The following is a 27,980-nucleotide window of genomic DNA, read 5'->3' on the forward strand; positions in this document are numbered from 1 at the left end:
CATGGCGGCTGGCTCAGAGCGGAATCCCCCTCCTTTCCCTAAAACAGAGGAACAAGATCCAATGCCTTCTGGAATTAGAGATGGGGATAGTGATGAAGGAGCGGATATCTTTGTCAGTAATGTAAGTACGTGATGTATTTCGTAATTCGTGCACAATAATTGCTTCGGTCCGGCATTGTGTGTTGATAGTTGTAGCGCCGGTGAGCAACTCGTTTAAGCCAACAGGGAGCTAACGCTACTTGGCTGTCTAAACAACAAGTAGGTTATTAATTGAGGAACGGAGATCATTAAAATGCTAGCTAACGATAAGTGAGTTTAGCGACCTTGTTTGTTTAAATGTATCCTGTTTTCAAACGCCGTCACTACACACCTGAATATTTGATTTTGTTTTCGTATTCAAAACAATCCCAGATAGACATCATTAGCAAACATATCTTAACTATACTTGCCTGACGATAGTGTACTATTAACGTAAGTTAGTTAACTTTAGTTGATAACGCTGCGTGTTATTAGTCTGTGTCCCTCTCCATTCTTGCAGGCCCTCTAACGCAAACTGGGGGACCTGAATTGCCCTCTCACATTAAAGGGGAATGACACCCATTTTAAGAGTCAACATAATGTTCGTCCTGTGCCCAGTGCAGTTCAGTCAGTATTTGTGAACTTCACCCACTAATACTAAAGCTATAGGTCGGAGAGAGAAACCTTACAGCAGAAATAGAGCATGCTATGTATCACTTTTCAACTCATGCACGACAACAAATGTTTTCCACAGAGGCACCAGCAGCTTTAAGCTGAATAAAAAAATATCCCAACCTCTGACTTATACATTCCTAGCAAGCCGACTTATCCATGCCAAGAAATGTTTCAAGCCGATTAACGTTTTTCATTGCAAAATATCGTACCGTCTTCATAGCTTTTGAACCAGTGTGGTGGAGCCAAATGTATGTCACCAAATGCGTCTGTTGGTGCTTATCTATCTATGTGTCAGACAAATGTATTGCGCTCACTCTGAATTCCCTTTCAGTCTGCATTTTTTTTTTTATGTCATGTGCATTATTAACTTCAGTCATCTTGTGTTTAGATGAGGTAACAGGGAAAAGCTTTTCATGAGTTCCACTTCTTTTTCTTCTTCTTTTATGGCTTAAGTAACCAATGTTTTTATTTTGTATATATAACATGTGTTTTTAGAGCATTCCTGTGGCAATGAATGTAGGAGTTCCGCCGCCAGACGCCACCAACAAGAGTGAGGAGCCTCCTGATCTCTTCAGCGAAGAGGAGACCAGCAGCACGGCTCCCAACCCAAGCAATACTTTCAAAACGAATGGAGTCCACTCTGATGATGACAATGATCTGTTCACTGGTAAGGAAATCAACTCATGTTGGCTGCCGTTTACGCCAATTAACCTTGTTTATGCCACACCGTCTTCATCCAAAAAAACATATTCTTGAACCCAAATGAGCCTTGTACAATTGAACCCTTGCATGGAAGAGGCACCTCTTCTGCCTGTACCTCCCTTCCCCCATGCTGTTATGACACCTGAATTTCCCCAACGGGATTAATAAAGGAACACTTGACTTGAGGAACCATATAAGTCTATTTTGAAATTCCTTGGAGTCTTGGACAGCCCATGTATTTGCAGTTGTGAAGTTAATTTAAATCACTTGGAATGTGAATGGAATGTATCACAAGAAACTACTCAACATCTACTGTCTTTAACTACAAGTCAACACAACACTGTAACTTACCATCTTTAGATAATAAAGTATGAAAACATTGTTACTCTGAATACTTTATAAGGAGTTATATGGTTCTTCATCTGAGGTACTCAATTGTATGTTTGTATAGCACAGAATCGCATGTCTCAGTAGGCTTCACAGGCCCTCAATGGAACAACACCTCCTGGCTTAACACCCAAAGAAGATCAGGAAAAACTAACACAGAAAAAAAAACGTAATGGGGGGAACAAAAGGAAGACATTTTAGAAGGGCATTTCAATGAGAGGTCCCCCCAACAACGATGGCCAGATGTGCAATAGGTGTTGAAGTGGGTGACAATTTGACAAATAAATACAATGAGGTATTAATAATACTTGACACAAGGAAAATCATAGATAGGCATAACAGGTAAGCAGATACAATGGGGCAGAAACGGCATTCATAGAGATGCAGCATCATTAATGTCTGATGTGTTGCCACCCAGGGTGATGGATTGTTGCCTATAATTTGCCTTTCCTTCACATATAGTATAAAATGCTCATATCCAAAAGTAGTAGATAGATAAATAGGTCATATGTAGGTATGCATTTGGTTATGTGGGTGGGTAGGTTTGTGGGTGGGTGGGTGGTTGGTTATGTATTATTATGTACGCAGTATACAGTATATGCATGTAACTATGTACTGTGTGTATGTATGTTTGTATTAACACGTATCTTTTGAATGTATTCTGGTATTTTATAACATATGTTTGATTTGACAAAACGGGGGAAGTTCTCGATAAGCCTCTAGGCTTCTAACTTCTCCTTCACAATATGGTTATAACTTATTATGTATTTTTTATTTATTTTTTTTTACTTTTGTTTAACTGTGTTAATAAATAAATACAAAAAATAAATAGTAGAATCTAGGGAAAAATGTTTTCCCTTAAAATGTTCAATACAAAACATGCAAACAGAAACAACACTCATGAAAAGGAAAACTAAATATTTAAACAAAATAAATTAAGTTAACAAAAAAGGGCATTTACCATCCTTTCCTCTGTATTTCACAAAGTCTGGCCTCATGGGTCTCACCAATTCACACAATCTCCTCTACCTCTCCTCAAACCTTTCCATCACATGGATCACGTCCATCCATTCTCCCTCCGTCTGCACCACCAGACTTATCCACTTCCTTGCGAGAGTCTTTTTGGTTGCCGTCCTTAATATGTTAAAAATAGACTTGTCATCGTTATCCCTTATATCAAAATGTATTTTCCCCAAATACATCACTTTGAATTTTATTGGTATTTCTACTTCTAATCTTTTTTCCATATACTTGTGTACTCGTGTCCATAGAGGGAGGAGACTTATCTTTCTGGGTTTATCTTTCCTTCAGAGGCCTCGGTGGAGCTGACTATGGAGATGCCAGGCAGTACTTCCAGAAAGGAGCCATCCATGTCGACTGACCCTAAACCTGCTGTCTCATTCAGCCCCAGCGTGGCAGCACAGCCTAAATCCATGGAGCAGGTACAGGCCTGGGCAGACTGCCCCACACAGTGACAATAACTTCTTTTGTTGGTTTGTGCAAATCCACATTAGGGCTGGGCAATATGGCCAAAATATCATATCACGTTATTTTTCTTAGTATTTCAGTGGTATTTGGTGGCATTTTGTTTTCCAGTAAAAATTACAATGTGGTATACATTTTATTTTTACGTCTTTATCTTATAATGCGGTAGTCATGGTGCTGTTTCATTAAACATTTTGTGTTTCTTTTGTATTCTTTAGCTTTTTTAATACTGCTGCAATGAACAATCTTTTGATAAATGTACAAATGTACACTATGTAGCCTATATTTTTCACAATATATAATATGGCTATTGTAGGCATTATTGTAAATATCCCTACCTTTGCATGGATCCATGACCGTATACCTTCATATTTGGTATACCTCCCAGGCCTAGTCTGTGTCTATCATGCTTTTTGAAAGCTTATATATGTAACCATCTTCCAGACGCATAAGCCAACCATCCACCAGACACCTAGAGCTAACCATCCACCAGACACCTAGAGCTAACCATCCACCTGACACCTAGAGCTAACCATCCACCAGACACCTAGAGCCAACCATCCACCAGACACATAGCCAATCGTCCACCAGATACATAGCCAACCATCCACCAGACACATAGCGCTATCCATCCACCAGACACCTAGCGCTATCATCCACCAGACACCTAGGGCTATCCATCCACCAGACACCTAGCGCTATCCATCCACCAGACACCTAGCGCTATCCATCCACCAGACACCTAGCGCTATCCATCCACCAGACACCTAGCGCTATCCATCCACCAGACACCTAGCGCTATCCATCCACCAGACACCTAGCGCTATCCATCCACCAGACACCTAGAGCTATCCAGACGCCTAGAGCCAACCATCCACCAGACACCTAGAGCCAACCATCCACCAGACACCTAGAGCTATCCATCCACCAGACACCTAGAGCTATCCATCCACCAGATACATAGCCAACCATCCACCAGACACCTAGAGCTATCCATCCACCAGACGCCTAGAGCCAACCATCCACCTGACACCTACCAGACACATAGAGCCAACCACAACCATCCACCTGACACCTAGAGCTAACCACTGGAGTTATTCTAGACTGAAAATATGTTTGCAGTGTTGTGAAAACTACAGTTGTCTTTACTATGTGCCAATTGTTGTGATTTCCTGCAGTTGGAGGAGGAAGAAGAGGCCAAGGACAGCTTTGATGTAGATGTTGCTGTCACCAACCCTGAGAAAATTGGTCAGATTATTTGTTATGCTGTCTGTATTAGAACCACTTCTAGAGCCACATTCCTGAAACATTGAGGGTACTTGCCTTTTTGATCTGCCAGCCAGATTTCATGAATTTAGTGGTTACTTACTATTTGTGTATTGGTATTTCTAAATGGACACATAGTTTAATCCCGTCTTTATTAAGGCTCATTTATGGTAGGGCCCTCAACACTTTGGACAATGTCTCATGAGAAAAGGTGTCACTTGATGTTTATCATTTATGCATTTCTGACATCTGCAGAAACGTAAGACACCAAGTTCCCAGCAAGTGTTAATTTGCTCTTCCAGTCGTTCCTTTCTGCCTTCCATGTATCAGAATGTTAGCTACAACCAAAGCCAAAGTGAAACCACATGTATGTCCATGGCATTAGCATTTCATCCAATCACACTGTGACAAATATATGACAGTGTCTGCGACATAACAATATTCTGGAGGTGCGCAACATGAAAGAAAATGTTTACCATAAAAAATGCGTAATTTCTAGGAACGGCTGGGTAGCGCAGTGGACTAAGCACTCGCCTACCACCGCAGAGACTGGTATCGAATCCAGCTGTCCGTGGTACCTCCGGCTTGGTCAGTCGTCCCTACTAACACAATTGGCAGTGTTAACGGGTGGGAAGCCGTTGGGGTATGTGTCCTGGTCATTGTAAACTGCGACTCCTACTGGTCTGTTCTCCTACTGCCTGTTCAGCAGGGAGGGGGTCTGGGGTAAATAGCGCGAACCTCCGGCACGCGTTATGTTCCCCCAGTGAAACTCCTCGCTGTCAGGTGAAAAGAAGCGGCTGGCGACTCCACATGTATCGGAGGAGGCATGTGGTAGTTCTACACCCTCCCCAGGCCGACAGTGCGCGCAATGACCAGGAAGTGAATTGGCATAAAAACTAAATTGGGATGGGGGAAAAATATAGAAAGCCCAAAAATGTATAGAAAAAAAAAAGATAAATTCTGTCTAGCAACAGTTGTCAAAAGTATTGATTGTCTGACTCTTTCTAATGTGCTGTGCTCTTGTAGGAGATGGCATGAATGCGTACATGGCTTACAAGGTGTCCACTCGGGTATGTAGTCCAGCTTGTGTTCAGAAGAAACATCCAGTATATTCTTTCTAATTCTGTTGGCACTGTTAAGATGCCAAAATTCACCACAGTTTATTATTAGGGATGCACTGAAATGATAACTGATATTAACATTTCTATTATGGTTGATAACCAATATTACCAATGTTGATATTAACACATTGAGTGCCACGCCCCTTTGATCATATATGGCCATTCCGTGCCAGCGCTGAAGTCAATGGGAGAACGGGGAAATTTGCGAACGCTTAAACTATCTTAAATTATGGCTATGGGTCTAATACACCCGTCGCTTATCAATGACTTGCTTGCAGTCAACATGTACGAAACGGATTGTTTTTTCATTGGTACATTTCCGTTTTATACCGTTTTGAATACGAGTATAGTTTTGAAGATTTCTAGTGATTCCAGAGAAATCCGCGATAATAGCTCTTTAGTGGAATACACATGTTGTCATTTTTCGGCTGATTTATGAATCGTTTTCAAATAAACGCTAGATTATTGATAGTATATGTGTACTTATGCACGCTAGAGAAGCGGGCTGAAAAATCTATTATCCATGACCTGGTCAGCGCTAACGTCATATACACACACACAGACACGCTGCGATGGCTGAGAAAAAAACATCTGATTAACCAAATACTGGTAAAATAGAGTCCTTACCTCACATCAGATGTTCTGCAAAAAGATTAATCCAATTCCTGATCCAAATATTGATAGCGTTTATTGATCCAACGTTATAGTCCGAAACACATAATCGACGCTGCTCTAAGGGTCCTCAGTCAATCTGGTAACACGATACTGCTTGCCAGAGATGGGAAAACCACGGACCGGACTTTTTTTCTGATGCACATGGCCACCCAATCCAATCCAATGATGTGCATTACCATCCGGGAGACGATAGGCGGCGGTATTTGCCCTTTTCGAGCTCAGACCCATTCACAATGATAACGTCAGGCTGGATGGATGAAAAATGAATGGATATCGCTAATAAAGGAAATGGCGATTAAAAGACGAGAACTCGTCATTGGCACTCAAAGTGTTAATAAAACATTTCTATGATAATCAAATTTTGTACATTCTGAAACAAAGTTAGCCCACAATCCTGTGCATCATCATTCATTGTCACATGCAAGTAACATTACCCAAAGAAACTGCTTGGTAAAAAAAAAAAAATCACACAAAACTGCAGCTAAACGGAGAAATCATCAGTTGTTCTCATTGGTCCAATGAGCAAAACTGGCCAGAACTGTGTGTGTGTGTGTATATATATATATATATATATATATATATATAATCGTTCAGTTTATAGATGATGTGTCTCTCTCCACCAGACATCCTTAGCCATGTTCAGGAACAAGACCTTCTCGGTGAGGAGGCGTTTCAGTGACTTCTTGGGTCTGTACGAGAAGCTGTCCGGCAAGCAGTCACTCAATGGCTGTATCATTCCACCACCACCAGAAAAGAGTGTCGTAGGTGGGTCACCGTGTCTGTTCTGCGTAATAGACCTCTGAAATGTTGTCATTTTGAAAAGAAAAACGCCTCCCAATGGAGAGAATTAACAGTGTTTTACTTTCCTCTTTACCACTAATGTTGTCCTTTTATGTTGCATTTGGGATGAGAGGTAATGTAAGGTTTTACTGGAGGATTATATGTTTTGCTAACTAGATGTTGGATGCGTTTCATTACGCCATGACTACAAGAGTGCATGGAAGCTGACGACATCTGGATACCTGTGCTGCTAGCAATTCCCCCCCCCCCCTTTTTTTTATATAAATTGCAGCTTCAAAATTCAAAATGCTCTGCCTTATGAGACAGAATTCTATATTAGAAGACCTAATTCAAGGTATATATGTAAACTAATCTGACATACTGAAACTTGTTGTCTTTGCGGATGACACAAACATTTTATGTCCGGGGGATGACCTTCAGCAGCTTTTAGAAGTGGCAAACATAGAAATGGACAAATTAAAAGGTTGGTTCAACACAAATAAGTTATCACTCAATTTGAAAAAAAACAACTTCATGATATTTGGAAATTGTAAAATAATCACTGATCCTCAACTGAAAATTGATCATGTAAAAATTGAGAGAGTATATACAAGTTTCTAGGGGTCTTAATAGACCACAAACTCTGCTGGAAACCCCACATAAAATATTTGTGTTCAAAGTTAGCGAAGTATTGGTATACTGGGCAAGACTAGATCCTATCCTGAATCAGAAAAAACTCTATATACATTATATTGCACACTCATTGTACCATATCTATCATATTGTGTTGAAATCTGGGGAAATACTTATAAAAGCAACTTACAAAAGATATGCACACTGCAAAAAAGAGCCATACGCATAGTACATCACGGTAGATATTTAGATCACACAAATAGTCTGTTTGTAAGCAGTCAAACATTAAAATTCATGGACTTAATCCAATTCAAAATCACGGCTAAAGAGTGTTTATAATTTTAGAGGGACATTAGCTTTAAAGCAACCTACGGTACGTACAACTCTTAAAAGTATGTGCATTGCAGTTTGTGGGGTATCACACTGGAATGGTCTGGATGCGAATATAAAATTAAGCAAAAATATCAATACATTTAAAGGTAGCTATAAACGAGCACTTATGGACACATATAAGAGAGAGGAGCTTGAGCAGTAATGTGACTCTATTATTTTTTCATATTTGGATATATAAAAAACTGTACTTTTATTTTATTTTTTATTATTAGGTTATATTATTTTTATTTTTATTAAATTATAATGTCAAATATTGTAAGGAAGGGGCCGGGCTTGATAAGTTGTTTTACTTCCCCCTGTTCCTTCTCGAACACTTATTGTATGGAAATAGTCTTTGACTATTTACCTTTTTGTTTTTTAAACTTGTTTATGTTTCTATGTTCGAGACAAATAAAAATCAAATCAAAGGTAAAGAGCCTGTGAGGCTGAGCCACAGACGAAGCTAGGTTAATAACCCATTAATTGTCCTATGCTGAGGGAGACTGAGGGAACCACTCTCCCTTATTTGGGCAGAAATATTAAGATGCGTGTTTCTAATGTGAGCTTTGTGTTCGTTCAGGTGGTACACGGTAGTCATGTACATATAGTAGCTATCGGCTGATTAGAGACATGCACTAATCACGAACAAACATCACCCGACTCTTGACAGCAAGGCAGACAATTTTAAGCTGGCCTGCCTGTCACTCATTCCTGCCTTCATCCTTCTGCTGCTGCTTACATGCTGTTGGTAAAACCTGGACCTCTCTAAAACAATGGACAAGTTGCATGAGCATGGTGGTTTAGATGAAGGACTTGCGTCTGATTAACGGTATATATTTTGGGTTTATTAATTGTGTTCTCCCTCATCCCCACCTTTTTAAGTATTGTATTGGTTTGTGCTCCCCCCACTTGTTGCTATAAATGGTTTAATATCTATGATTATATTTCTTGACTAAAATACAGCTATAGTTTTTTTTAGCTTTTTACATGTCTTTTTGTGTTTTATTGTTTTGATCTAACAGGAATGACCAAACTGAAAGTGGGAAAGGACGACCCGTCATCAGGCGAGTTTGTAGAGCGAAGAAGAGCGGCCCTGGAGAGGTAAACATGTAGGGACTCACTAAAGATGGGGTATCTCATGTACCGTGTCATGCATTGCATCCAGTTGGGTGGTTAGGTTTGTGTGTGTGTGTGTGTGGGGGGGGGGGGGGGGGTATTCAGTGTTTCAAACGGGGGCTAAATGCTGTATTTCCCAGAGGGGCTCATTTGCTTCCCCACTTGGCTAAGCGTGGTTTGACTTTCTATGTCGAGTGGAGAACATTGATTATGTAGTTGTCTTTTCAAATCCACACTCGGATTATTATTATTGCATTATTGTACGGCCGAGATGAATATTGCATAGCTGTCATCATGCTGTTCATCATTATGCTATATCATAGGCAGTTCCCACCTGGCCTAACTACTTTCATTGGGGGCAAGACCTGAAGCCCCATGCTCTTTTCTTGATCCTCCAATTACAACTGTAGCTTTTCCTTGGAAGATCAAGAAAAGAGGGCCGATTTAATGCTTGAGTGCCACCACCCACTTCAATGATAGAGCTCTCATATTTGCGAATGCATAAACTACATCTTAAATTATGGCTATGTGTCTAATCTGGCTGTCGCTTATCAATGACTTGTTTGCAGTCAACATTGTCGAAAAAGGATTGTTTTTTAATCGGTTCATTTCCGTTTTATACCATTTTGAAAAACACTTGTTTTTTGAAAGTTTCAGGAAAATATAAAGATTCTGTGATAAACGCCCTTTATTGGAATATTCTGGAATACACAAAAAACGTTGTCATTTTTCGGCCTATTTATGAATCGTTTTCAAATAAACGCTAGATTATCGATAGTATATGTGTACTTATGCATGCTATAGAAGCGGGCTGAAAGATCGATTATCTCATTTCCTGATCAGCACACGCACACACACACATAGGGTACACGTTGATATCTCTGAAAAAAGCTCTGATTATCCTAAGACTGGTAAAATAGATTCCTTACCTCAGATCAGATGTTCTCCAAAAAGATTATTCCAATTCCTGATCGCCATTCCAAATATCGATCGCGTTTATTGATCGTCAACGACGCTGGGTACTGGAAATATGTATTCCACGCTGTTCTGGGGCTCGGCAATGAATCCGATCGTCTCGGGTGACTTGTCTGAGAAGTAAAATGAGGAAGCAGGATTTCCCCCCCCCCATGCGTTTCATTCAATCCTTTCCAAAGGGGTGCAGGGAGCGACGATAGGGGGCGGTATTTTCCCAATGGAGCTCAGAGAGAGTTTGCAGCACTAACGTGAGGCTAGATTGATGAAATATGAATTCAAATTGCTAATAAAAAAAAATGTATCTATCGTCGTTGGCACTGAACGGTCGGCATGAACAAACGAGTTATCTCGTCGTTGGCACTGAAAGTGTTAAAGGTCCCCTGTCTTATAAATAGCCTTTTCCAGTGTTTAGCATTGTTTTCTAGTAATGGGGCTTTGTATCAATGGGGTCTGTGTCTCTAATTCTCATTTTGGCGGATTGCTCCAATTCAGTTGAGACTATATCCTCCCCCAGTGAACTAAGCCATTCTGATTTGACTCGCTATCCTACATAGCAAGGAGCTGATCTTCAGTAACGCCCCCTCTATGGTTGTAGCGCAACCATTCGCTCAACAGCAGAGCGAGTGAAAATACCGACACTTCCTCAAACGGGTTGACATGAGCGGGTGCCGACAGAGACAGCCGAGAACGAGATAGAGGGGGGGGGGGGCGGGGGACGGAGCATTTACACTAGGGATGCTCGATATTGGCTTTTTACCGATATACCGATATTGTCCAACCCTTAATTTCCGATACCGATATCAACCGATACCGATATATGCAGGGTTTCCCCCCCAAAAAAATTGAATAATTTCAGGTAATTAACACATTACATATCTCTTGTTGTGGAATTAACACAACATTATGCATACTTTTGACAATAAATAAAATCATAATTTGTTCTTACTTGCTTGCCTGGGTAAATAAAGGTTATAGAAATGTAAAATTCTTTAAATAAAATTGAAAACCGATACCGATATTTTCCGATATCACATTTTAATGCCGATATCGGCCGATAATATCGGACATCCCTAATTTACACACAACCTCCCGACCTCGCGGGTCAGGAGCTTCGCCACTCGCATATCACTGTCAAAATATCATTGCGCCCGTATTCCGATCCATGCAATAATATTCACAGGGGTATATATTGTCATTTGAAACAAGTTACCAATGCATTGTCCCCTGGGATTATGCCCCCCCACGGCGAAATTAATTAGTATCCCCCTCAATCTCTCTATATCTCTCTCTGTCTGCCAGTGCAGACTGTGGGTGACTGTCACTCAAATCGCTTATGGGCGAAGCCCAGCCCGAACAGCTTGGAATCTTGAAGTGGAAAAATGCTGCTTTAGAGTACTTGATTAGAAATACAAAACAATGAATTTCTTTGAAAAAAAAAACATTACAGATGTGTTCCATAGACTCACAGGAATTGTGTAAATTTGCCCAAATAGTGAAAGGAATAGCAAGACATGTCCCCTTTAATGACCTCCCTACGGTCTGTGACGAAGTGGATATCATGATGTATGCTGACGACACAGTCATACTTACCCATGGAAAAAACCTTTCTGAAGTTGCTGCCAAATTATCCCATGCTATGGACAGCGGAGTGGCTCGATCAATCGAGCCTTACGTTGAATACAGACAAGACAGTGGCTATGTATTTTAGTAAACAAAGTAACAAAAGTATCTACCCTGATATATTTGTAAAGGGAGAGTGATACAAATTTGAGGAATTTAAATACTTAGGAGTTACTCTTGACTCAAAACTGACCTTTAAAAAACACATTAAAAATGGCTCATGTTTTAAAGTTTAACATTCAGAATTTCCGCCATATTAGAAATTCTTTAACAACTGAGGCTGCTAAAATGTACCTAAATGCTATGATCCTGTCCTATATGAGATACTGCATGCCATGCTGGATGCAAGCCAATCAAACCACCTTAAATCCCATCAGATTCCTGTATGGACAATCCCTGAAGATATTGGACAGAAAATCTAGACAGCATCACCACTGTAATATTCTGCCCAAATACAAACTACTAAGCTTTGATAATTTAACTATCTTCTCATACATTCGTTTAGTTCATAAAAATAATTAATAATACTGCCCCTCCTCCATTGAAACATTTGGTCCTATCCTGTTCTGAGCTGAGAACAAGGGCTTCAAGATCTGCATCAAGAGGTGACTGCAAGGTCCCTCTAAGAAACTCTGCTTCTGCCCAATCTGCCTTTTCTTTCAAGGCCATCAAAGAGTGGAACAGGCTTCCTAGTGACATAAAAAATAATATAAATGATGATAACTTTTGCTCTGTCACAGAAAAATGGCTCCTGAGTCACCAATGTTGCCAACACTAGGTGGTGCTGTCTGACTTCCTTGTGTATATATAGATGATTACACAAGGGACTCGGTTACTTTTACTTTGTACTTTTGAACACTGTCTTGTATTTTAAGTGTCATGAATAGATTATTGTGTTTGGCACTGTGCTGTGTCTATGTGCATGTTATGTTGCATTTCCATGTGTATGTATTTTGCACTCTTTATGCTGTGTGTCCTGTGCATGTTGTCTGGCATTTTACGTTTATATATATTTTTAACTCTTGCACTGTTTGTATTTCATGTGTTTTGGATAGACTACAGATGGAAATTAGCTTCTGCTAAATCTGGTGCAAACATATTTTCATGTAACAATGATTAATGTAAATGCACATTGTCTATACATTTAAAAAAAAAAAATCTAAATAAAATGCAGTCTGAACAGTGGGTTGTTGTTTCTGTTGAGTTTTTTGGTTCCACACTTGACCCTCCTTATTTTTCCCCCTCTTTCTTTTCTTTCTAAAGTGGTGTAAATGTGGTGATCTTACTACCACTTAGTACTCCCTTTTATGCACATTTTCTAAATGTTTTTTCCAGGTATCTCCAGAGAGTTGTGTCCCACCCCTCACTATTGCAAGACCCTGATGTCCGTGAATTCTTGGAGAGAGAAGAGGTATGGCTTTTTCAGAATGCTTTTCTGTTTAATGTAATTTTGAGGGGCTTTTACATTTTGAGAAACATGTTTTACCCTCGCTCTATCATCTCTAGGTGTATATTAATTTTACATAATTGTTCTGCATTTTGCCTGAGTGCAACACATGGGAGTTTATGGAGTAGGAAGTTGCAGCTGCTAAAGGTTATGGTTATTGTGATTACATGTTTAGTTGTGAGTGTCTGAGAGAGGTGGGAGTAAGTCACACATGTGTGCAAGTCACAAGCAAGTCCCAAGTCACTGTGTTTAGTCAAACAAGTGAAGTCATTGCTCGGGGTCAAGCCAGTTACAAGTCACCATGAACTAATTGTTTAAAATAAGAGAGAAAGGGGTACAATGGCAAGTCATGTCATGAGAAAACTGCACCAGTTAGTTAGTTACTACAACTAGGGATGGGTATTGTTAGGATTTTATCAATACAACTATTTATACTGGTTATCGATACCAATACTTATCAATACATGAAAATAATTATCAGTATTAGTTTGAGCTCAAATATTAACTTTTTATATATATATTTTATAAATATGAAGTGGAATAGATTTTATATATATTATATATATATATATATATATATATATATATATATATATATATATATTACCCATATAGGTATTGATTCCTTATAATGTGTGGCTTTTGTCCATACATCATGCCATTTCTCAGCATTCCAATTTTAAAGCCAGCAGCAGGCTCAGGCTGCGGTTAGACTTTCGTTTCATTTTCTGGTGAGTTTCGCCGCAATGTATGAGAGGTGGGTCACACTTTCGTTTTGTCACCTGAGCACAGTGATGTAGTACACTGCCAAAGCAGTAGATGGCAGTAGGTGGCGAACATGAAGGCAATTCTCAACCAATCAGAACTTGAATGTGCCAATACACTTCCTGCAAAGAAAATGTCAACAAGGCGGGCGCCACCATCTTTGCCTATTTACCCAATGCAGCACTTATTTTTCAGCAAAGTGTAATAAAAGTGCAATAAACAAAACGGATACATTCACTGTGTGTTCTGCTCTCATTTGTTGATGAAACAAAACTAACATCAACACAAGTGACCACCAAGAGCGGATAGTTTAGTCTCAAAAAAGATCGGTGACTTTGTTAGCTACATTGTTAGCTGCATGCTAACGTGAATGGAAGAACCATTATAGCATTGTGGCTAGAAGCTAACGTTAGCTCACGCTAGTTAGCCAGCACCAAACTGATGATATCGGGAGCTATCAGTAGCTAGATAACATTAGAGACAACGCCGTGTGTATTAAACAAAGGTGAATAGATGACTGGGCCATTTTGTTTAATGCTTGTTAAGATTGAAAGAGGAGCTTTGAGCTAACCGGGTCTGATAGCTAACGCTAGCTCATGTTAGCCAGTGGCAGTGCTCGTGCAATCGGTAATGCTAGCAGAATGAATGGATGTAAACTTTATTTAACATATTGCATAATGGGTACAATACAATACGGCTCAATACAAACAATTGTTAAGGGAATGCAGACTGTTGTAGCTTGGACTGGGGTCCTTATAACAATAACTTGACAACACATGGTAGCTGCAGCTATTTGGGACAGCTCTGTCCCAAACACACACCCACACACACACTGTTGTCACCGGAAGGGGCACGCAGATGGTATCTACTGCGCATGGGCGTTTTCGCAACAACGGCTCCGTGCAGATTACACGTCTGTTGTCGGCGAGTTTTGGCGCTATTTAGCGTTTTCAGTAGGGCCACAACGTATCCGCCAAAAAACGCATTTCTGTGTAAAAGGGACAGCAAACGTATTCAAAAACGAGCACAAAAACAGTGTGTGTAACAAGGGCCTCAGAGTCCTGCTGTTAAGCCCATGGTCGACAAATGCAATAATTGCAATCAAGTGTCAGGGATTTGCAATTGAGCACCATTATGAATCAAACAAGCACACAAGAGACTGCTGCTGTCAGATTGACTTCAGATTAATTTGATATACCATGTCTTGTCTGTGCCAGTTAATGTTATTAAATGAGGCCACTGGTGGAACATAAATCAACCTCACAAACCACCTACATTTACACATTGAAACTGAGAGGTTAGAAAACCCCTTGACTTTATCTGAGGCCCTTGTTACACACACTGTTTTTGTGCTCGTTTGAATACGTTTTTGAATATGTTTGCTGTCCCTATTGGATAGAAATACCGTTTTGGCAGGAAACGTTTTGGCCCTACTGAAAACGCTAAATTGTGTTTCCGTTTTGGAATAACGCCAAAAACTCGCCGACAACGTGTCATGTAATCTGCACGGAGCCGTTGTTGCTCAATGCCCATGCGCAGTAGATACCCACATCTGCGTGCTCTCGCCACGTCCGGTGACAACAGAGCTATAGCTGCAGCTACCATGTGTTAAGTTATTGTTACAAGGACCCCAGTCCAAGCTACAACAGTCTGCATTCCCTTAACAATTGTTTGTATTGAGCCGTATTGTATTGTACCCATTCTGCGATATGTTAAATAAAGTTTACATTCATTCATTCTGCTAGCATTAACGATTGCATAAGCAGCTGGCTAACGTGAGCTAGCGTTAGCTATCAGACCCTGTTAGCTCAAGCTCCTCTTTCAATCTTAACAAGCATTAAACAAAATGGCCCAGTCATCTATTCACTTTTGTTTAATACACAAGGCGTTGTCTCTAATGTTATCTAGCTACTGATGGCTCCCGATATCATCAGTTTGGTGCTGGCTGGTTAACGTGAGCTAATGTTGGCTGCTAGCCACAATGCTATACTGTTATACTGGCATATTCCATTCACGTTAGCATGTAGCATGCATGCATCGCCGATCTTTTTTGAGACTAAACTATCCGCTCTTGGTGGTCACTTGTGTTGATGTTAGTTTTGTTTCATCAACAAATGAGAGGCAGAACACACAGTGAATGTATCCGTTTTGTTTATTGCACTTTTATTACACTTTTGCTGAAAAATAAGTGCTGCATTGGGTAAATAGGCATTTAAAGATGGCGGCTTGTTGACATTTTCTTTGCAGGAAGTGTATTGGCACATTCAAGTTCTGATTGGTTGAAAATTGCCTTCATGTTCGCCACCTACTGCCACCTACTGCTTTGGCAGTGTACTACATCACTGTGCTCAGGTGACAAAACAAAAGTGTGACTCGCTACGTTGCGACCTGGAAAAGCGAAACTCATCTGAAAACGAAACGAAAGTCTAACCGCAGCCTGAGAACCGTACAGGCGTATTCTCACTTACTGCACTGTGGTAAAGGGCTGTGGGGCAAGATAAAGGTGACATATAAGACACCTTCTCACATTTGGTGAGATGAAGTAAGGAAATAGGATTTCTATGGAAATCAAGATACAGTTGTGTGAAAACCAACAAATTCCCGCATTTCTCACACAGCAGGTGGTACACACTAGGTACAGTAAATATATAACGTAGGATTTAGGATATTTGATTTGAAATGTAGTCCAGTAAGACTTAGGTTGCTCAGTGCAACAGGATCTCGGGTGGGCGATTGAGTGCCTCTCCACAGCATCCAAGGCTCCTACGAAATTCTGGCAGTGTCCGAAAATTGTCTAGTGCGACAAGTGAATGAGGCGATCCCAAAGACTTACCAATAGAAACACAGAAGGCGATGACACCATGCTTGGCAGTGCCGGTGGTAAAGAACATAAACATTATGTCAAACTTTAATAATTACTGTATGTAATGAGACCAAAAGCCTTTTTATGTGTCATCTGGGACATAACTCTTTGACCAGACAACCCCCAAACAGACACTGCTTGGCGAGAAACGGCAGAGCTACCGGATGAGCAAACTAGATGACAAGAAGCAGAAATCCTACCTATACATACAAAAAGTAAAAGTAAAAGGGAAGTTGAAATGATGCGTCAGTGACCATCAGCTGAGGGAGGATGCAGTCTAGTATCGGCCAGTATGACAGCAGAACTGCTCCAACTTCTGCAGTCTGACTAGACTGAGAAAGATGTTACCTCTTTCCCATCACGCAATCTGATAAATGTATCACTCACTCACTCACTCACTCACTCACTCACTCACTCACTCACTCACTCACTCACTCACACACACACACAGGTCGTTTGGTACATTAACAGACAATTAAAGTACAGTAGTATAAAATGTAATATATAAACAAAATTTGAATACAAATGCAATAGAATACCTGGCTGTACAATTGTGCAGGATGTAGTAGATTAGAATAAGAATACAGTGGAATAGTAACAGGGCTGTGCAGTATTGTGCAAGAAATATGAACAGTGTCATGTTCAGATGCTCTGTCATGTTCAGATGCTCTGTGTCATGTGTTCAGATGATCTGTGTCATGTGTTCAGATGCTCTGTGTCATGTGTTCAGATGCTCTGTGTCATGTGTTCAGATGCTCTGTGTCATGTGTTCAGATGCTCTGTGTCATGTGTTCAGATGCTCTGTGTCATGTGTTCAGATGCTCTGTGTCATGTGTTCAGATGCTCTGTGTCATGTGTTCAGATGCTCTGTCATGTGTTCAGATGCTCTGTGTCATGTGTTCAGATGCTCTGTGTCATGTGTTCAGATGCTCTGTGTCATGTGTTCAGATGCGCTGTGTCATGTGTTCAGATGCTCTGTGTCATGTTCAGATTAGGGATGGGTACCGAATTCTGTACTTTTGAGGTACCGAACCGAAACACGTCGGTACTACCGAGTATCGAATCAAGTGAGATACCGATTTTTTTTTTTTCTTTTTGTATGTCAACGTTCACACGCACAATATATGCTTACCTAGGATTTGACTTGATTCAACAACAAAGCAGTCGGAGCAATGGCAAGCCGAAAACTGTCGAAATTGTAGTTATTTGAAGTTTGGATTTTTTTTTTCACGACTGATGTAGGTAAATTAAATTTCTTGAGACTAAAGTACCGAAAAAAAGGTACCGTTGGGTACCGGTATCGATTCACAGGTACCGGTATCGGTTCAAATGTGAAAGGTACCCATCCCTAGTTCAGATGCTCTGTCATGTTCAGATGCTCACAGTGTGTCATGTTCAGATGCTCTGTGTCATGTCCAGATGCTCACAGTGTGTCATGTCCAGATGCTCACAGTGTGTCATGTTCAGATGCTCTGTGTCATGTCCAGATGCTCTGTGTCATGTTCAGATGCTCACAGTGTGTCATGTTCAGATGCTCTGTGTCATGTCCAGATGCTCACAGTGTGTCATGTCCAGATGCTCACAGTGTATTATGTTAAACAGTCTAATATTAAGATGTGTGTCTGTGGTCTCAGCTACCTCGGGCAGTGAACACCCAGACACTGAGTGGAGCTGGCTTCCTGAAGATGATCACCAAGGCGTCGGATGCCGTTAACAAGATGACGATCAAGATGAACGAGTCTGACACCGTAAGGGGGCTGGCCAGCAGCAGCTTATCGTTGTGAAGGTTCACTTTTAAAATGTATCCTATACTATTCTGAACTAGTTTGCTTGTATGGAAGTATGTGGTAAGAGTTTCAGATGCATCCTAGATGGTTTCAACCTAGATGGTTTCAACTTAATAACAGACATTGATCCCGAATTTCCCCAAGGGGATCAATAAAGGAATATCTTAACTTATCTTATAACACAAACAAACATTCTAGAATGGACTACATTTGATTTATGATGACCAACTCACGGAAAACGACTGCAGTGTCATGTACTGAAATGCCAATAAATTTGCCACAATTGCATGTTTGAATGAAACCTTTATACATATTGACAGCATATAATATAACATGAAACCGAAAGCATCAATGAATCTCAATTAATCTTTGATTAATCAATCTAAAGGACATTTAATTTCTCTGTTGAAATGAGTAGAGTGGTACGTTTGATAAGGCCATTTAGGACAACCTTTGGACTAGGAGGAGAGAAGAATCTATTGTTACTTTGGCATGAAATAAATTTTCTAGTTGCAATGAGTTGCATCTATAACTGTTCAGCACAATGCATGTTATGATTTGTTCATGTCATAATCAAATAGTAAAAATGGTCTGATACTACTTTTCCCTCATGCTTTTTAACATTCTTAACTGTTTCAGCGCCAACCACGGAAAAAGTCGGGTTAACTCGCCATCGCTTGAACGCCAATCACGAGAAAAGTCGGGTTTTAATCGTTATTTCTTTTATTCGGTATATCCATTCATTTTTCATCCATCCAGCCTGACATTATCATTGGGAATGGGTCTGAGCTCGCAAAAGGCCAATACCGCCGCAAACGCCTTGCGGCCGGTATTGCACATCATTGGAATCCCTCTGGCTGAGGCTGTGCATCGATCTAAGAAGTCCGGTCCAGGTTTTCCTTCTCGGGCAAGAGTAACGTTTATAACACATGGATTGGGGGACACTGGAGCAGCGTGGATTCATGTGTTTTGGTTGAGAAACGTTGGATCAATAAACACGATCAATATTTGGAATGGCGATCAGGAATTGGATTAATCTTTTTGCAGTACATCAGATGTGAGGTAAGGACTATGTTACCAATCTTGGGTTAATCCGATGTTTCTTTCGTAACGATCACTTGTGTGTGCGTGCTGTTGGCGCCGACCAAAGCACGGAGGGGCGACTTTTCAGCCCCTGCTTCCGTGCGCGCATGATGAAACATATAATACCGATAATCTAGCGTTTATTTCAGAACTATTCATAAATCAAGCGACATGGCACGATTTCTAAGAAAATACATTGAAGCGCCGTTTGCTGGGGTTATTGGGATTCGACAGGATCACTCTAAAACTATACTCATATTCACCACGGTATAAAATGGAAATGTATGTATGAATAAATTATCTGTTTTTTGCATGTTGACCGGAAGAAACTCACTGACAATTGACGTGTTTATTAGATCCATAGCTATAATATTTCATATAGTTTTAGCACTCGCAAACACCGGCATTATCCCATTGAACAGAGCGCTGGTATTCTTACCACAAGGTAAACAGCACAACACTAGGCAGCACGGAATGAGTTAAAGGAACACGCCAACTTTTTGGTTGCCATCTACCCTGGAGTTAGACAAGCAGATACATACCCTTTTCTTCTCTGTGCATGCATTAGGCTTTGGGAATAGCTGCACCGTTAGCCTAGCTAACGGAAGAAAAGGGTATGTATCTGCTTGTCTAACTCCAGGGTAAATGGCAAATAAGCTAATTTCCCAAAAAAGTTGGCCTGTTCCTTAACTCATTGAGCGCCACGCTCTTTTCCCATCTTTACTCAATGGCGCCAGCGAGCGTTATTAACCATTTTATCGTGTGTTCTGTATTATAGCTATGGAGACAATAGTATGGCTCATTTGATCATTTGACAGGCATTGTTCATATGATAGTCCAACACTGTCTAACCAGTTCATTTCTACATACTGTAGTTGGTGCGCTATTACATGCTTAACATCGCCCCTTTCCAATATAATCCAGTCTTTTTTCATAGACCGCGAGATATGATGCATTATATGCAATATGCCCAAATCATTCTGGTTGATTGCCTGAAACCCCAAATACTTCCAAATCAAAGGTATATACCATATACACATGTGTCTTCACAAAATCATCAAGGGGGGGGGGGGGGGGGGGGGGGTAGTCTTACCCCGAAAATGCGATCGTTACAAAAAGCACGGTTTAGGTCCGGTAAAATATGACACTGATCGGTACAGAAACATGTTTCAGCTTCGGTAAAATAGACATAGAATGTACCTTACCTTAGCCAGAAGGTACTCCAAAGAGAATAATCCCAGTGATCCCATCGGCGATCGCGATTACTCGTTTATATGTGTATACGGGAAACTATAGGTTTTGAGGCGAGGAAATCTCAGAGCGATTGCTCTGCAAGAACTCCTCCCCATCAGAGCGAGTCAGGACAGACACTGTCTAAACTAAACTATCAGAGTTCAAAAGGTAGGCGATACTGCCACCTGGTGAGATTTGATTGTCATTGCAATTCCAACGTAGGCAGATATGCCAGGGAGACCTAGGGAGCTCTGGCTGAGTGTTTAGAACGGGGATCAAAGGAAAAAGATCAAAGGATCAAAACCCTGAGTATACTCTGTTATGGTGCTCAACCGCTGGCGGCGAAACTCGACTACTCAGGTTTGGCGCAGAACGTGTTAAGTCTGCCATTACAGAAGTGGTGAGACTGTTGGGTTGTGGTTCTCTTGACGTCCCTGTGTTGCTGTGTGTTCCAGTGGTTTGAGGACAAGCTCCAGGAGGTGGAGAATGAGGACCAGCAGCTGAAGAAGCTGCATGCTGTGGTGGACTCCCTGGTTAATCACAGGAAGGGTAAGTGTGAAACATTATTACACATGTAGGATTTTGCTGTAGATGGCTGCTGCCGTTACTGTTGTAGAGTAAAGCCATACGTGCAACGTTTCTTCTTTTCACCTGTCACTTCTGAAGTGCTGTATGGCTCCTGGCTGGGCGGTAGGTGAGAGAAAAGAGTTGTTGGCTTTTCCGACACCAAAGAGGCGATGTATGGTCGTTATGCATAAGGTGCGGCCCAGAAATCAGTGGTGATTTGGTCTGGGGGGTACTGCCTATACACAGATTGGCACATCCATCAGTGGTGATTTGGTCTTGGGAGTACTACCTACACACAGACTGGCATAGTGGTGATTTGGTCTTGGGAGTACTACCTACACACAGACTGGCACAGTGGTGATTTGGTCTGGGGAGTACTACCTGTACACAGACTGGCACAGTGGTGATTTGGTCTGGGGAGTACTACCTATACACAGACTGGCACAGTGGTGATTTGGTCTGGGGAGTACTACCTATACACAGACTGGCACATCCGGGTACTTGGGCTTTTTTCAGTCACCCCTTCTATTGGTGGAAAACAGATGGATTGCTATCGCTGTTGTATTTGGCTGGTATAAAAACTGCAGAATGCTTACATTGTTAGAAACGTTTGTTTTGTTAGTGGTTAGTGCATCAAGTTATGTCAAGCAATTACTTTCCAACATTGAGCATTTGCAATTTGTGACGAGTTGGATCCGTTTTCAGGCCCCTGCAGTCTTATCTGGTATTTCCCTATTCAGCTGCAGGATATTTCCCCATTTCCATACCGGATATTTAATATGTCTGATCTCTCCCCCTGCTGCCCCAAACTCCAGTTTTACTCATGGACTTAATGCCCACGATGCTGGTCAAAGCCTGCCTACCTCAGCTCTGGCCGCTGGTTGTCTGCTCATCCAGTGGTGCTGGCCTTTTCCCCCCACAGTCCTCAGAATGGACTCTGGCAGACCTGCACTTAAAAAGTCAGGCATTGATGCTGATGCCCCGAGTATCTATGAGCCTATTACAAATCTACTATTCCTCTCCAATGTGCTGGAATGTTCTCTCTTTCCCAATTACTAAACCACGCTGCCTCAAATAAGCTCCTTGACCCATTTCAGCCTGGCCCTGGTTAACTCTAATGATCTGCTGTTAACTGCTGACTCTAGCCACATGAGAGTCCCAATCCTATGGCAGTGCAGTGTTGGAGACTGTAAAACACACCATCCTGCTGGAATGACCTTGCTTGAGACTCTTGTAGTCATCTCTGGTCTGCCTCTGTCTTGTTTTATGTCCTTCCTCACAACAAAATGCAGTTTAACATCAACGGCACCCAAACAACCCTGCAACAGGCTGCATTGACATGCTTTTCTGGTCTGGGCCATCTGATGATGGTAATATTAGGGAGTTATTGATTGACTTTTTCACTGCGAGTCCTGTCGGCATATACGGAGTACCGATCCGTCACTTTTGTTGAACGTTAGACCATCATTTTGCCATCACTGGAAACATTATTTTTATATATATAATCACATTTGTCAGAAAATGCAGCAAATTAATTCATTTGTTTTCATTTCTGATATATTACACATGGCTCTTGGTATCAGATTTTAGTATTGGGGAAATTCTCCGATAACAATACCCTATTTTTGCCTAGTGTCAGACTGATAACCAATACTAGTATCGCGGTATCGCTGCATCCCTAAACGACATGCTATCTTTATGCTCAATGACTGCCTGCACAGTGTTGAAGCCTGAATGCTCAGCAGCGTATGCAGTAGCAAACTCGACTGGCAAAACAGAGGTTGTCTTTATTCCACATCAGTAAGTTGTGACTTGTGTCTGCGCATCAAGGAAGCTTCTATCTTTGCTAAAATACTGGGAGTGCTCCTCGACTCTAGCATCTCATTTGAAACCCACACCAACATAGAACACAAACTGGTCTTATTTCACCTTAAATATTGACCTGCCTCTTCCTCTCCTGTTCTGATGCTGCACCGTGACCCCATACACGCCATGAAATATCAACATATTGCATTGTTTATAGAGTTGCAGTATATCTCAATATATTGAATTGCTGCCCATGTATCGTGATATGTATCATATCACGTATCGTATCATATTATTGCCAATACACAGCCCTACTATATTGTATTACATTTCCTCTTTTAATTCATAATACTCTTTCTTTATTACATTTCCTCTTTAAATTCACAATACATTCTTTCTTTATTACATTTTCTATCTTTTAATTCATAATACACTTTTTTGTATTACATTAACTAACTTTTATCCTACAACCATCATGTATTCAATGCAATGAATTTGTGAGAAAATAGAAATAGAAAAACTAATGAACTATAAATACAATTTTGTAATTTTTATTGAAATGTTATTAGAAGCCTGTCTCAAAAAAGAAAAAAAAACATAGCCTAACTATTTGTCGTTTTTCTAATCTTAACATGGATGTATTTTGCACTAGAGCTGTGCGGGAACACAGCGGTGTTTGCCAAGAGCATGGCCATGCTTGGAACCTCTGAGGACAACACAGCCCTGTCCCGAGCCTTGTCCCAGCTGGCGGAGGTGGAAGACAAGATGGAGCAGCTACACCAGGAGCAAGCCTCTAGTGACTTCTTCATCTTCGCTGAGCTGCTAGCCGACTACATCCGCCTGCTAGGTGCCGTCCGGGTACGCTAACTGTCATATAATGGTAGCTGTGAGAGGGATACCGGTAAACGAAAGCACCATTAATGAACTGATATTACATGATATATTGGTGATTTTGTATGTCCACAGGGCTGTTTTGATCAGCGCATGCGGGCGTGGCAGCGCTGGCAGGAGGCTCAGAGCACACTCCAGAAGAAGAGGGAAGTCGAGGCCAAGCTGCTGTGGGCCAACAAGCCAGACAAGTTACAGCAGGCCAAGGAGGAGATCACTGAGGTACCAGAGACCACCAGACCACGTGGAGGAGAACATCAGAGTCCAGGTGCCATTCTTCAGCTCCCTAAATGGGTTGAAGAATGGCACAGTTCTATAGCTAGTTCTGGATTGGGCCTTTTAAAGGAATGTAGCAACGGTCTGGGGTCACTTGAAGTCAGAATAGTATCTTAATTACGTTACTATATGAGGGTAAACTTGCTGAAGAAAAGCAAAGAAAGATCCTGACCCAGGAAATCTTTCATACTAGTAGTAACACTTGAGCACTAGAATTGCCTCAACTGATGGCATCACAGGTAAAGACCATTTCTGAAAATGATGACGAGTCCATTCAAGTCCTTATTTTCCTTGTGTGTCTTTTAGTGGGAAGCAAGAGTCACTCAGTATGAGAGGGATTTCGACAGGGTTGGGGTGACTGTACGCAAGGAGGTGCTCAGATTTGAGGTTTGTTTATCTACTTATATTTGACAAAACTGTTGGTCCACAGTGATATGTCTTTGACATGGGCAAAGACCACATCTTCATGCTTCTACTGTCATTTCAGAAAGAGAAGGCCAAGGATTTCAAGTCTCAGATAGTGAGATATTTGGAGTCTCTGCTACAGTCCCAGCAACGGGTAATCCTTTCATTATTTCAGTCATGCAATCTAGGCATTCATCCAGTTTCTTTAGCAAATAAGAGTGTAAAGGTGTTTTGCTTGCATCGTGGTTTTGAGGTACTTTATCCCAAAGCATTAGCACTGAAAAATCCCCTCCTTAGTGAATGATTTAAGTGTTTTGCATTGAGTTGGTCAGACATCATTTAAGTGATTGTTACAAGTTTTTCCAGCTATAAAGTGCTTTGAAACAATGAATGGTTCTAGCTATAAATTCAAAACCTGCTTTATTGAACAGGTTCTAGCTATGAATGCAAGATTTGGTTTATTCACTATTTTCAACTCTGTATTCCAGCTTATAAAGTTTTGGGAAGCATTCCTGCCTGAAGCGAAGGCGATAGCTTAACAAAGCGGGAGACCTTTCTAAAATTAAAGACCCCAACTGCCTTTTCGAACACTTTACCTCCTGACCAGGAACTGAGGGGACAACTGCCACACAGGAGAAAAGCTTCAATCCATACATTTCTTTTTGTAATGGAATACCAATTGTAGTGATGTTTCTGCTTTTATAGCTCTTTGATATAATTTGAAGTCATGCTTTATGTTTGACTCTATACATCTTTGTTTAGCTTATTTTATTTAAGAAAATATGAAGAATGAATTCACCAGAGATTAATTTGGAACTGCGTTGATTTGTAAGAGCCACTGTACATCACAATGGGACATAATGCCACTCCTCAGACCAATGTTGACAGTGATGTACTGCCATAGAGTAGCATTGTATTTTCTGTAGAAGATGTTTCTTTACAATAGAAGATACTCTTGTTTACAGTTGAAGATACTCATATATAAGGCATTCCAGTCACTTAACAGATTATTGTGTTAATGGAAACTTGTCAAAGAATGTGTTGATGCACTGCAATGCTTTGTGCAATTGGAGAGGCAGCAGATATGTATTGAAATGCCACTATTGGTGACAGCTCATTTACCAACAGTATTATCACACTGTTACAGTTTACTACTTGATGCACATTTATAGACGTGTTAAAGCCCTACAAAACAACAGAGAAACCAGGTTAAGGTTGCAGGGAGGTGATGATAAAATGTGATCACTGATGTATTGGTATTTAATGAGATGTGTCGGAATCCAGTGCAATGCAGTCTGCATGTCTGAGTCCAATGAAACATAGTTTTCTTTTGTTACTCACCTTGCCTTCAAATGGAGTCGTGTTCATGAGAAGGATCCGTATGAATGACCCACTGGTAAGGTCGTAAATGCACATTTTCTGAAAACTCTGAGTTCACGACTTATGACGTGGTGCTGATGTTTTTAATGGCAGAGCCCATGGAACTTAGTTTTGCTGTGGAATTGTTGTACATTTAGTGTTTCTTAGTAATTTTTTTTGCTGCGACCAGTATATATAGGTTACTGTTTGTCTGTTGGTCGGTCCACAAACATTTCCCCACCCTCTAGAGCATAGGTGTCAAACTCATGGCCCGCGGGCCAAATGTGGCCCGCCACGTCATTTGATGTGGCCCCCCAAGAGCTCTGGTAAAAAAATTAAAAAAACACAGGCCCTATGTCAGGATGCTGCAATTGGGCGTGGAGGTCAAGTGTGTGTGTGTGTGAAGATGTGTCCCAATTGACAAAAGAAAATGGGAGTGGTCTATTGCAAAAACGTTGCACTTGTTATTTGCGCTTGTTCCTCTGTTATTATGACTGCATTTAGTTAGCTAAATTGTTAACCTCAGTGACTTAAAGACTCATTGCCCAGTTGCCTAGCAACGGTGTCCTCACAACTTCAACCATTTGAACGTGAAGCATATGGCGTACCTGACTTCCCATGTCGAGACTACAAACCCACGAGTTCCATTTGAAGGCAGCATTAACCTGTGCTCATCATTTACTCTGATGCACAACAGGTCACCCCTGCTCCTGGGCCCAATTAACTAGACTGTTGTGGCTGCTTAAATCACACCACAGCTCTACTCCAGCACATTGGATTTTAAATAATGTTGATCCATTTCAAATCCAATGTGCTGGAGTACAGAGCCAAAAGAACATGACACATTTCACTGGACTCAGACGGATGGAGTGCACTGTATATGTGCACTACTTTGTGTCATTCAATACTCGTATGTACTTATAGATTTTTGGGGGTTGGACTGCAAGCCATGCATTGATCTACACAGTTTCATTACAAATGGTGAGGCCCAACAGAAATAATTTGGAACTGTCGCTGAGATTGTTTACTGCCCCTGTAAATAATTCTTTAATAAATCGATATATGTTTCTAAACTGACTATGTTCAAACATTTACGGTACCTGGATCAAATGTATATCATTGTCAAATGTTTTCTGTATCCAAACAATTTTCATAAGCAGTGTCTTAAGGCGAAGACATGTCAAATAAATATTGTCCCTTATTTTCTTATCTAACATTTGTAAGTCTAGTTTACTGTCCTGTCTTTTCTGTAAAAATGTGCTTTATTTTTGTAATCACTTGCATTAGCTCAGACAATTCATGAAAGTGCTATACCGTAAATGTAAAAAATAAAGATGATTGATTGAAATGTTAACTGATCTCAAGCTTCTTTTTTATATTTTTTTCCAAATAGTGCTGGTATTGGTGTTTACACAGTTATTAGTTATCAGTAAATGTAAATCAGCCCTACATAGCATATTTTAAAGCATGTTAATTTTTCCCCCCACAAGAACATTGGGATGGGGTGCCAGGGGTGGTGTTCAAAGTTGAATCCTCACTATGTTGATTGATGGATTTTTATTTAGTACATACAATTTATACAAAAGTATAAAAACAAGGGGTACAAGGATAACATGTGAAAGTCTCGACTTGTTTCCAACATGGTCCCAAGAAGAATACAATAAATCACAAAAAGA

General features: G+C 40.7%; 1 protein-coding gene across 2 annotated transcripts; it reads left to right on the plus strand.

Annotated features, from left to right (window-relative positions):
• snx1b (sorting nexin 1b) lies at window positions 1-27,658 on the plus strand (the record flags this gene model as incomplete). 2 transcript variants are annotated; one of them, XM_084337550.1, is made up of 15 exons in its annotated part: window positions 1-125; window positions 1,189-1,360; window positions 3,094-3,224; window positions 4,446-4,515; window positions 5,560-5,603; window positions 6,953-7,094; window positions 9,137-9,215; window positions 13,161-13,236; window positions 18,535-18,648; window positions 21,459-21,552; window positions 24,029-24,234; window positions 24,343-24,486; window positions 24,847-24,927; window positions 25,028-25,099; window positions 25,434-27,658. In XM_084337550.1, the coding sequence occupies 14 exons, from the start codon at window positions 1,204-1,206 to the stop codon at window positions 25,482-25,484; spliced, it is 1,461 nt and encodes a 486-aa protein (XP_084193676.1). In that variant the 3' UTR covers window positions 25,485-27,658. The 2 variants fall into 2 exon arrangements, with proteins under 2 accessions (XP_084193676.1, XP_084193675.1); XM_084337549.1 differs by having other exon boundaries at window positions 2-121.
• Between the last annotated feature and the right edge of the window lie 322 nt (window positions 27,659-27,980).

This window comes from Notolepis coatsorum, assembly GCF_963971535.1.
Source record: "Notolepis coatsorum genome assembly, chromosome: 20".
Lineage (NCBI taxonomy): Eukaryota > Metazoa > Chordata > Actinopteri > Aulopiformes > Paralepididae > Notolepis > Notolepis coatsorum.